The 12,545-nt window shown below is 37.5% G+C and overlaps 1 protein-coding gene across 1 annotated transcript; it reads left to right on the forward strand.

Moving 5' to 3' along the window:
* Positions 1–1,127: 1,127 nt before the first annotated feature.
* On the forward strand, positions 1,128–3,377 carry LOC126757660 (ATP-dependent DNA helicase 2 subunit 1). The gene is made up of 2 exons (XM_050471748.1): positions 1,128–1,928; positions 1,980–3,377. Exons 1-2 carry the CDS (start codon positions 1,247–1,249, stop codon positions 3,194–3,196), a joined length of 1,899 nt encoding a protein of 632 aa, XP_050327705.1. The 5' UTR covers positions 1,128–1,246; the 3' UTR covers positions 3,197–3,377.
* Positions 3,378–12,545: the final 9,168 nt, after the last annotated feature.

Here is a 12,545-nt window from a genome sequence, read left to right on the forward strand (position 1 = left end):
AAAATTTATAATTCATTATTATTGCAGAAAGAAGAAGAAGTTGGACACAGAATAATTATGAACGCCGGGGTGTTGGACCGACCAGGGTTATTTTTTTTCGAGCGCTCTTCTTCTTTCTGCAATAATAATGAATTATAAATTTTCCTATTACGTATTTCTCCTTTTAACCAATTCTCATTCAGACAATATTCGGGTCTATTTATCTATCGATATTTTAATTTAGTTCTATTTTTCCAACTATTATTATTTTTCTATTATGTTTCTCTCATTTTTATCAATTCTTGTTTAGTCTCTAATATCGAGAGTATCGATATTTCGAAACCGATCGCTGCTTGTATCACTAGTATCCAATTGAATTTCGAACAGTGATGCCATTTATAGCGTAAATATCGTGCAAAATCATAATTTTTCTTTTTGTTTTTACTACAAAAAAACATAAAAATAGATAACGCGCCGTATATATTCGTAAATCGGAATTAAAAACACGAATTTTAAGACATTTCCCGTGAAAATTGGTGCACGTTTTCGGAAAAGCCGCTCTCCTGAACCTTTACCGCTAGAACATATATTTTTAACATCTAGAGGCGTGTAAAGTGCAAAAGTGAATTTTTGATTTCGGGAAATACGATGTTTTTCTATTAAAACAAAGAAAATATTGTTTTTAAAAGCACGCGCCTAACATATTCGTAAAGTAGAACTAAAAACGAGTATTTTAAGACATTTCCCGTGAAAATTGGTGCACGTTTTCGGAAAAGCCGCTCTCCTGAACCTTTACCGAAAACGGCACTTAACATAAACTTGAAAATAAATATTGTAAACAAAAAGGCTTGCAGTAAGAACTATTAAACAAAATAGATATCGACTATTTTCAGTTTACAAAGTCAACTGATTAATTTATAATGCTGCCATTAAATTTTTATTTTGAAAAGTATAACAATTCGATTTTTTTGTTCAAAATTATAAGAAAACTGCTTTTTAAAGTCATTTAATCAAATATTGGTTTAAATAGTTCTGGATTTCTGCGTTAAGAACAAGGTGGTATGTAATTTTTAGTATATAATCGCTCTCGTTCATGGCTGTAGTGTTCGTGTTTTTCGATAAAAAGTCATGCGCTAAAATTGTTGGTTATATCGAACTGTTATCGAAAGAATCGGCTGTGCAATTTTTATATTCACAAATTGCTTCGTTAAAATTATTTCACAACAATCAAAACAACATTTACAAGTGAAGAACTTCTGGCTTATCAATGGCGAGTTGCAGCTCAAATCTAAATTGGAATCCGAATATCGATGTGTTAATTAGCGACAGCGAGGATGACGATGATGAAACAAAACCAAATTATAAAGGGCGCGAAGCGCTGATATTCGTGGTGGACGCTAATCTCTATGCAGAGTATGAGAAATTTGCTGAGGCATTGGATATTGTGCGTAAAGCATTAATATCTGGGTTGCTTGTAAACAGTAATGATTTAATTGGTATTGTATTTGCAAATACTGAAATGAATCCGGATCCATATGAAGCTAGCAGTTTGGATAATATTGTTTTGCCACAAAATTGCGCGGTTTTCTTACCGCTCCGCGCCTTATCGAAATCAATAGTAGAACATTACCTGCGCTTTATGGAAACTGCTGAACAAGAATTTGGGACCAACTATGGTATCGTAGGAAATGGCGGGCATGCCGATTTTGCCGTTATGCTTCGCTTGTGTATAAATCTATTTGAAAACGCCGGCTATAATCTAGTTTCTTCGACATTGGTTTATCTTACTGACAGAGCAACGCCCCATCCTCCCAATTCAAATTTATATCAAAGAGCCTTGCAAAAAGCCAAAGATCTGGAAGGAAAGGAAATCGAGTTTCAAGTGATACCCATGGTTGATGAATTTGATTATGAGCCATTTTACAAAGAATTTATAACGCTGGTTGAAGGTTTGTGAGAAACTTATTTTTAAGTTGCATTTCATAATAACTTTATTACAGATGGAAATATTGCTGATTTTGAACCAAAAAATCCCGAAGAATTGCGTACACTATTATCTGATCGCAAGCTGCGACAAAACGTTTTAAGACGATCGTTGGGCCACTTCAAATTGTCGCTGGGTCCAGATTTGGCAATATCAGCTCTCTACTATAAATATTTCAAAGCTCGTTTCATGCCACGAAAAGTGCGGCTTCTGCGGAAAGACAATTCAATTGTACATCAAAAGCGTGTTATTATGGTGCGTAAGCAGTCACAAGAAACTATGGAAATTGCTGAAGAGTACGTAGTTAAACAAAGTGGTGGTTGGCACGAGATTAACCTGGGTGACATGAGTATACGCATTACACCCGAGCAAATAAATCGTGTCCGAAACTTGCATGCACCCGGCATGATGTTACTTGGCTTTAAACCGATTTCGGAATTGCCAGAAAATTGGTATTATAAACCACAAAACTTTATGTATCCCGATGAGAAAGGTGTTAAGGGATCGAAATGTCTATTTCGGGCACTTTGGGAAAGGTGTTTGGAGCGAGATAAAATGGCTATTTGCTTATTCATGCGTAAGCGCAAATCAATTCCACGTTACGTTGCTTTAATACCCGTGGAGGGTACTGCTACAGAGGATGATACGTCCAAACCCTTATTATCAGGTGATGGTTTCAAGATAGTATATCTGCCTTTTGCCAAACACATACGCAATATAGATTTTGCGAATTGGAATAGTATGCAAAACGACTCACCCGAAGAAGGTGTGAAAGTTTTTGAAAAAGTAGTCAGTAAATTGCGTACCACATTCCAATCTAATTTTCTTGTTGATCCAACTGTGGAGGCATTGCAATCTAATATACTGGCTTTAGCTTTGAATATAAAAACTGACAATGCCGGTTTGAGTGGAATGCCGGATGCCAAGCGGCAGGATGAACGCATTGCAAAAATCTTGCCTCGAATAAACGAAATATTCGGCGATGATGTTGAGGTAGCAAAAAAGCGCCCGGCAACTGGTGCATCCAGTGCAAATGCACCTAAAATACCTAAAGCGGATGCGGATAGTTTGCAGCTACTTAGCTACGTGCAACAGTTGGCGAGCAATGATACGCTGGGTAGTTGTACCGCTGCCCAATTGCGTGATATTTTGAAAACACATTTTGATGTGCAGGTTCCCTCAAAAATGATCAAGCAGGATTTGATTGCTCGAGTAAAGGAACTAATTGATTGATTCCTGTTGATTTGCTGCTTTTTCTTTGCTTTTGTTAATCTTCGTTTTCGGTAATACATAGTTTTCTAAAATTGTCGAAGATAAATACTCATATAAGAAAGTTAATTTTTTTAAGAATACCGTTTGTATTAGATCGTACATAAATACATACAAATGTAATAAAAAATAAAAACAAAAATAATTATTAAGTTTTTTCAAGTTAATTTCCAAATCAGTTAAAAAAAAATGTAGTCTTAATTTGAATTGACTTTTCCCTCTGTTTGTTGATTTTGTTTTTATCAACGCATAAATATTTCCCGCAATAATTCTCTAGAATACTCCGTCGACTGCGCCACATTCGTTCCAATGCTAGGGCATCCAAACAGTACTAGCCTTACAAAAGAAAGAAATTGGAAAATTGTGATTTATTTCAGTTACAATACATTTGATCCACCGGCCTCTGTCTTCTTAACCCATCTGCAAAATACGCTTTTTGGAAGTTGTCATGGTGCAGTTTTCTTCTTTCTGTGGCTGTTTTTTCCAATTCGGATCGGATCCAATAATTCAACATAGTGGAGATCGGTGCCTCTGTATGTGTTGTCTTTGTCCATGTAATCGATGAATCTCGGGAAACGGTGTCTCTCATATTTCCAATATTTAAAGCAGGAAGAAATCTACGCAGTCTTTTGGAATGCTTGCCATCTCAGCATGTCACACAATGGGAGGTCTAAGAATACGACTTCCTGGATTTTTGTCATAATATTTTTACATTGACGTGGCTCATCTATATCTGATGTGCGATCTTTCCTTACCATTCTTAAAGAAGAGCCACGGAATACATCATCCGAGGACTTTTTGGTTACACTAGACGAATTTCCTTTTAAGAACATGTATTGAATCATCTTCTCAAGGAGTAAGAAATTGTAATTTTGGTATATCTATAAAAAGGTTCATATCTAAATAAATTAAGACGTTTGCAACAGTTAAAAACACTAAAAGATTCAAAGAGTAATAGGGGCTTCAATATGGTTTGCCGCTGAATTGGTTTAAATAGGTCAATTTGACTCAGAAGGAAATAAAAACTTTCAGCCTCTACTATTAGCTGTTGGCGATGATGTCCTTGTCTATTAACGATGATACATGAAGAACCTCCTTAGGATTGGTATTCCCAAGAAGTTGTGACTAGCCAAATCAGTGTAATTACAACAAATTCAAATTAATACCCATTTTTTTTAAGTCCATAATACGCTTTGGCGAATTACTAGCCCCAGTTTCTCACTCAAACTTTCATATCTCATCGTATTTTTACCGAATGACCTTCAGCCAGCTTATCCCATTGAGACCCCCTGTAAACATGTACGTACTAATGATGGTCATCACAAATGAAACGCGGCACCTGTCGTAAGTACTCCACTTGAAAGGGTGAAAGGCAGCTCCATTGCATTTTATGAGTGTGGCTATTTTCACTTTTTGAGCACTTTCATGAACATAATTCAAAGTGCGGTGCAGCAAGCGTGCAGAGCTGGCAGAGAGCACTGCAACACTGACCGCACTCGATGGACGTACTCTGAGTCAAACATGATGCGAAATAAAAAGTATAAAAATAAAATACCAAAAGAAACTCTGATAAAAATGGGATTATCCGAAGGAGGGGCTCACCATACATTTGGTGCATTACTGTGTCGAGGCACGTAAATGTACGCGTATAATACGCCATAAATCTACCGACATACATACATACATATGTATGTACTATATACCGAGTGAAAAAGTTGCCGCAGTTCAATATTAATGATCTTTTTCGTAACACTTTCCGTTGTCACATGAATGTTATCGTAACACAGATGTGACTCCCCTGAAAATAAATCATTCTATACCTACTCCCACTTAACTACTTTTACAAATAAACTTGAAGTTTTGCAGCGTTTGGTTCCTGAAACCGAAATAATCTTAAAGTTTAGTGCCATTCCGGATGCCTTACTTCCTTTAAATGAAATTAGCTTCGTGACAAATTTTATATCTCCCTAACTCCGATATATTGCAATGAAATATAGTTTGAAAAAGGCTTAAATCGGTAGCAAACTCTCCTACTTTCCATAAAATACCATGAATTCCAACAGCTTGTGTACATCATGCTATAAGTAACCTCTATAGTGGACGAATTTTGAGAGAAGAACTTCATGATAGAAAGATCGAGAGGTCACCGTACCAATATTATGAATTCTGATCTTCAAAAAGCTTTGAAAAATTCCAGGAAAAATACAGGGTTAGTTCAATAAATTCCCAAGCTCCCAACGATAGCCTGGAAAATTTCATCTATATAGGAAATTGATAACATGTGCTTTAACGAAGACTCCTTAATGACATTCAGTGCAAATTTTTCGGTTGAGAACTTTCTCTATCCAACGAATCTATTTACAGAGTGTGTCCGGGAAGTAATAGGACTGAGTCGATTTAAGAAAAAAATTGAACCAATCGTTGCAATTCTTCAAAAACTTTCAAAATAGGATCCTTCTGCGTCGATGCAGCGCTGCCAGCGCAATTTAAAATCATTGAAGGCATCACCGAAGGCATTCTCCGCTATACCGGAGAGCCGAGGTGCATGCTGCTTGGATTTCCTCCATCGTCCCAAAATGCTTGCCTTTCATCGGGTTTTTCAGACAAGAAAACAAAAAAGTGCTGGGGGCCACATTTGGGCTACAGATTTGCCGCGGAAGCGGGATGCCGGCCTTGGCTAGTTAGCTGTTCACAAGAAAGGCGGTGTGATTAGGGGCGTTGTCGACCCGATTGACCCTTCGTTTGTGTCTCTTGTGGACTTTCACGTAAAACTTGGCTTTGATGGTTTGTCCAGGAGGAACAAATTCGTGGTGGACGATGCCTTTGATGTCAAAAAAGACAATGAGCATCGTTTGCTCATTTTTCCCTTTTTTCGGCTTGCACCATTCACAGAAACACGTCGCGCGAAAATGTTTGTCTTGACTAACCAGGTGCTCGGAGACAACTGACCAGCCGCTCGTTCGTTAGCTAGGAACGCCCTTTACCGAATCCGCACGCTCCGAAGTACAGTCGCGGCGGAAGAAAATCTGTCCTATTTCTTTGTAATTTCAGCTTCTGGCCAACGATAGTTTTCAGCAATATAAGAATATCTCAAGCTCCCAGCAACTTGAATCTAATTGATCTAATTCTCCATAAGAAAAATACCATTTTTAAATCCAAAAAAAAAAAAAACTGAAAGGTGAAACTTACAACTACTGAAGAATAAAAATTTGTATAAATGCCAATGAAAAGCCGCATTCCCCTCAAAAGTACGCCCTTACATTTGTAGATATCCATACTGATAAGCCTAGTAAACAAAACAAACTCATAATGAAGCCTAAAGCAAAAGAAACAAAAGTAACAACAACTACACAGCTTAGCTAAACAAATTAAAGCGCCGCCTGCCACAGGTGAGTCTCAGCGCTGGCAAGCCAGAGATATGTGGCAAATTGCGAAATTTATATGACAATTAAAATATTTTCTATGCAGCCATAAGCTGTACACACATACACACACATAGATGTGTACATAGTACCCAACATGTAAACAAGGAAGGCAGTCTTCCATAGCTGGCTGACAACTCATGGATGCAAGATTTGGTTGCATATTTACGAGGGTAAAGTCGAAAAGAAGCCGTAGGTAGTAGTCTGAACACCAGCAGGTGTCATATAAATGGAAACTGTATGTGTGTATATGTGTATGCACGAATGAATAACAGGAGAGTGCAGTAGGAGCGAAGAGAGTCTATGAAATGAAGGACTTGAGGCACTGATGCCACAAAATAAAAACAAAAATCGCAAATGTCCTTCACGTAAACACTTGATAGATATACATACATTTACATATATACACATACATACCTACATCCTTCTGGATTATTAATATATTCTTTGTTATTTTTATATTTTCGTTTGTTAGCATAAAATTTTGTTTTACCAAAAAGTGAAAGGAAATTGCTGTTGAACTGTTTGTTGTTGCAGCAGTAGGTGCCCTGCAAAAATATTCACATCATTTTCAGTCATATACACACATATGTATACACATGTGTAAAATACTGAACCAGAAGCTCTGCACTTCCAACTTCATTCTGTTCATACACGGCATCTTGCTCCGCTTGCTTGGCCTCTTACCTCGGCAATTGCTACATACAGACGAATGAATATACATACAAACATATGTATGTGTGTACAAGTGTTGCCTCGTCATGGTAACTATGAAGAAGCACTTTAAAATTTACATTGCAAGTGGTGTGCCCTCAACAGTGACACTAAATATATGTATATATCCAGAAGCTCTGCACTTCCAACATTCTTTTTGAAGATTCTGTTCCGCGGCTGCGTCTTACACGGCATCTTTTTCGCATCCGCTATTTTATCGACAAATTTTGGCCTCTTGGTTGAATGGCCGTAAATAAGCAAAATCGGCAATTCAAGCTACATACAGACGAATGAATATACATATTTTTTCATGCTGTTGGACAAACATATGTATGTGTGTAACAAACTTTTTGTTGCCAAAAATGGAAGAACTGAACTCATGGTAACTATGAAGACACAGCACTTTAAAATTTGCATCATGCAAGTGGTGCGTGTAAAAGGTTTAACGCCTTTAGACATGTGTTTCTGCTACAGAAATAAGCCAGCAGACAGTGATAACGGTATATTCATACACAGGTATGTATGTATATATCTTTATTATATAAATATACATAAAGTAAGCAAGTGTCTGCAAAAGCGATACAGAATATACAGAAAGTGCATCTGGCATTTGAGTAGAGTGACCGAATAAATTTCTTCCGCTCCAAGGCAGCTTCTTGTACACTGAGTTGAGCAACGTTTCAACGCGATGTGAAAATCGCCTGGTCGCTATTGTCTTCAGCTTTTGACTCATCATCCTTTTAAATATTTCGAAATTTCTTATTACTTACATTTCTCGGCTCGAAAGGGCTTTGATTGTTTTGTTTCTTTTAATAATCTGTAATTGAACTTGATCGCAAGACTTCGACGCGAGAGGTCGTGAGTTTAAGTTGCAAACTATTTTTATGATTGCCATCAATGTTACAGAGATAGTTGTGAATATGTACGATAGTTCATTTAATAATACTATCAAGAAAAGATTTAGTCAAATATCTGTAAAATATTTAAGAGCCCATATAGTACATATGTATATCATAAAATATAGACACGGAGGAAGAGAACGCTTCACGAATTGTTTTCATTGAACTCACCTTAGGAAAAGATAGGATGATTATGATTTGTTGGTTAAGAGCATTTATTGTAGTTTAATACAGGCATAATAAAAAAGCTCAGTTTCAATAGAATTTAGACTTAGTTCTTTATATACATATACTATACACAAATATATATGTATGTATACAAGTAAAAATGTTTGACTGGAAATTTTCTAATAATTTAGGAAACGAAATTTAAGTAATATGTGAACACTTCTTCACGGTTTGCTTTAAATGTTCTCCACTTAATTGGCAAGCACAAACTGCGCATCTTATTTGGTTCATAATTAGAACTTGCTCTGGGCAGCCATAGATAACATACATGTGTATAACATGTCCATACTGCGAAATGTTGTGTGTTAATTCACGTAATTAACAGCTTACCACTTAAAATCAGCAAGTGGAATGATACACACATACATACATGCGCATTTACCCAGGAAAAATTTAAGGACCAGCTGATCCAAATGACTATACTTGGTAGCAGACCTGGTTACATACCTGACCACATTGTACGATGTACTGGACCATGTCAAAAGGTGAATATTGCCTTTTCGTGATTCTTCGGACCTGCCTAAATTTATTCATAGATCTGTACCCAGTTGTTAAAATTTTTTCAAGTAATGAGACGCGTATTTTTCAATAAAATTTTAAACTTTCTCATTTGAAAAGATATCTTCACGAAATTTGGTATGGGCTATTGCTTTAGCTGAAGTAACCTTGTGACTTCTCAATCAAATCACATCCCGGCGTGAGAGTCCTCTAAGCATTGGTCAGGCTCGGTAACCGCTTCTTTTATAGAGCCAGCTGGCTTCAGCTTCCCTTGAAGTCATCTCTTGATTTTTAAATCGCATGACAGGCCCTTTGTTTGCTTTCTTTTATAGAGCCAGCAGGTAGCCAGCTTCCCCTTCATGACTTTTAAATCGCTTTACATGGCGGAGCCTTCTAAGCACTAGCCAGGCACGGTGCTTGGTTTACTCATATAGAGATAGCTGGCAGCCAGCTTTCCCTAAAGTCACCTTTGTCTTTCAAATGAAATCACATCGTAGCGTGAGAATCACTTAAGCACTGGTCTGGTACAGTACCAGCTTTCTTTTATAGAGCCAACTGGCAGCCAGCTTCCTCTGTAGTAATGTCACGACTTTTAAATCATATCTTTAAATCATCGCCCCAGAACTGCCAGGCACGGTGCCAGCTTTCTTTTATAGAGCTAGCCTGCTTCCTCTGTATTCACCTTTGCCTTCCAAATGAAATCACATTGTGGCGTTAGAGCCACGTACCAGCTTTCTTTATTGGGGTCAACTTGCAGCCAGCTTCCTCTGTAGTCACGACTTTTAAATCATATCACACTGAGGCGATAGATTCTCCTAAGCACTGGTCAGGCTTGGCACCTCTTTTACTTATGTAGAGTCAGATGGCAGCTAGCGAGTGACCTCCAAATCAAGCCACATCGCGGCGTGAGAGTCCTTTAAGCATTGGTCAGACTTGGTGTCTCTTTTACTCTTTTTTATAGAGCCAGCTTCTCCTGAAGTCACCACATGACCTTTAAACCATATCACATCAAGGAGCTAGGGTCACTTAAGCACAGGCTAGGCATGGTACCTGCTTTATTTATATAAAACCAGTTGGACTCCAGCTTCCCCTGAAGCCACCTTGTGACATTTAAATCGCTTCACATCGCGGTGTCAGAATTCTCTAAGTGCTGGCGAGGCACGGTGGAGTCAAGCAGCGTTGGATCAAAGTTGTTCATGTTCCATGACGTCGTTGTGTTCACGTAACTATATTTTTTCATATGTTTAGACCACTTCAGTCACTAGTGTTGATTACAAATTAGCGTATTCTCGTCCAGGTACATGTTGTGGTCCTACTTTTTGCAGGGTATATACCCGTAATGTGCTTAATGTATACGAGTGTGAACCTAAGTTGACAATACACTTAACGGTCATGTACTGGAGACACCACTACCTATATGCATACATGCATACAAAGCAATTAGACAACCACAGTTTCTGCGCACAACTGAAGGCCACGGCCATATGTAACAATTGTAGTCATATGTATACATATGTATGTGTGTTTACAAGCAAATGTATGTCGCCATGAATAATTAAATCTTATGTATGCAGAGGGATAAGGATTTAAGCAAGTGTTGACCAAATGATCTTATTAGTCTGAAAATTTCTCAGAGCTTTTGCTTCATAAATACTTAATTGCTGCTGAGTGTTAATGAAGACATCAAGTTAGCAGGTGTTCGTATATATAAAAAAACACTATGGAAGTCTATAAAATAAAGTCACATGTGATTTGTTGTTTCTTTGCAACATGTTGGTTAGAAGAAAAGTGACTTTCTTCACTTCCACTCCCATTTTGATTGCAACAGCATAATACAGAGGAGAGAGTTTTAATTAGAAATTTATAAAATAGGTTCGGTCTCAGGGGCTGCTTCTAGAAGCTTTGCGGATATATGTATGTAATTCTATGAAAAAGTAAAAAGTAATGTTATCCTAGTAGTAGCACCTTGCAAGGTATTTTTAAGAATGATTTCAATTGTTTCCGTATAAAGTATAATGAACACAAATAATATTAGCAACCGATTATCCACGTCGCTTAGAATATAGTCAAACATGAACATGCCATTTATTAGGCATCTAAATTATTTAGATCCGACTTCGTCTGATTTCTGTTTAGGGGGTAAGGTATATGTACTCTAGCAATCCATGGATCACTTATCAGTGGTCAAGGCAAGTATTTGTGCGAGGCATTACTACACCTTTCTAAAAAATCGGCTAGTTATATAATAGTCCAAATAGATGTAAAGAACATTTTTATACCCTGAGCAGAGTATAATAAGTTTGACATGATGTTTCTGACACCTGGAAGGTGACGTCGGAGACCCTATAAAAAATATTTAAATAATCAGCGTGACCAGCTGAATCGATTTTCGACATTCCTTTTGTTTGATTTTCCGTCTATCTGTATACCACATGAGTGAACTAGTCCCGAAGTATCTAAGATATCGATCAGAAATTTCGCACACATCATTCTATCATCTAGAAACTGCTCATTTGTTAGAACCGCAGCTGTTGGACAATCAATTGCTTGTTTGGAAAACTTTTTTGAGGAGAAATCTGCAAGAGTCAAAGCCTGAAGTAATTATACAATATCCGAATAAATTGTTCGGATTGATAACTATAGCATATAGCTACCATACAAAGAACAATCAAAATCAAGTTCTTGGCACATTGTTTTATATTTATTAGTATTTTTCTTGCTTTATTTCAAATTTATTCAAAAGTGTTTGTATGATTATTAGTACATGTGGAGTATATTGACTTCACTTTTTTTTTAAAACAACATTACAATTAGTTTTATTTTCTACACATTTGTTCATGCATCATTTAACCTTGGCCGCTTTGCTTGTTTTTCATAACTTCCTTTCCACAGATGGTGGAAATAAAATAAAATTTCGCTCGGATAATTTCCAACAACGAGCAGATAACAGAATTTAACTATCGCTACAATTTGCAAGCTGTCATAAACATCCAAGCCATACATACATACAACTACACACTACACAAAATATATGTATATATGTGTATAACCACTTGAATATATTTGTAGCAGCGAAATAACAACCAAAGGTACACCGAATCCGCTCACACAACAATTTCATAATGTGCGTGCATGGCGTACATGTGTGCATTTGTGGCATGACGCTTCCGCTTCCTTCCGCAGCCACACCAGTTTCCTCCAGCCACTCCTATTCCACAATCAATCTGCACACACACAGACATGCGCATATTTACACGTCCTAACGGCGGAAACTGTTGGATTTGCATTCACCACAGAGGCAAACATATGGCTGAGCTTGAGCGCAGCTGGATGCCAGTTTGGCAACAAATGCCTGGAAAATGCATGCCGCCATACCGCCTTTGTGGTGAAAACGGCTTCAGTGTGGGCGCATGTGTGCCGGTGAGTGGGTGTGGGTATTTGCGTGGTTGTTGTACTGCGGTTTGTTCGAGTAATCAGCAATTGCTTGAAGTGCCGTCAATAGTTGACGCTGTAACAATGCGATAATAAATGTTCAAATGATGAAAAAATGCA

The sequence above is a fragment of the Bactrocera neohumeralis genome, chromosome 2 (assembly GCF_024586455.1).
Source record: "Bactrocera neohumeralis isolate Rockhampton chromosome 2, APGP_CSIRO_Bneo_wtdbg2-racon-allhic-juicebox.fasta_v2, whole genome shotgun sequence".
Taxonomy (NCBI): domain Eukaryota; kingdom Metazoa; phylum Arthropoda; class Insecta; order Diptera; family Tephritidae; genus Bactrocera; species Bactrocera neohumeralis.

Excerpts from the sequence above, each read along its gene's own strand:
- LOC126757660 (XM_050471748.1), top strand. The coding sequence starts at position 1,247 with ATGGCGAGTTGCAGCTCAAATCTAAATTGGAATCCGAATATCGATGTG. Across the intron at positions 1,929-1,979 it reads ATTTATAACGCTGGTTGAAG|ATGGAAATATTGCTGATTTT; the intron begins GTTTGTGAGAAA and ends ACTTTATTACAG.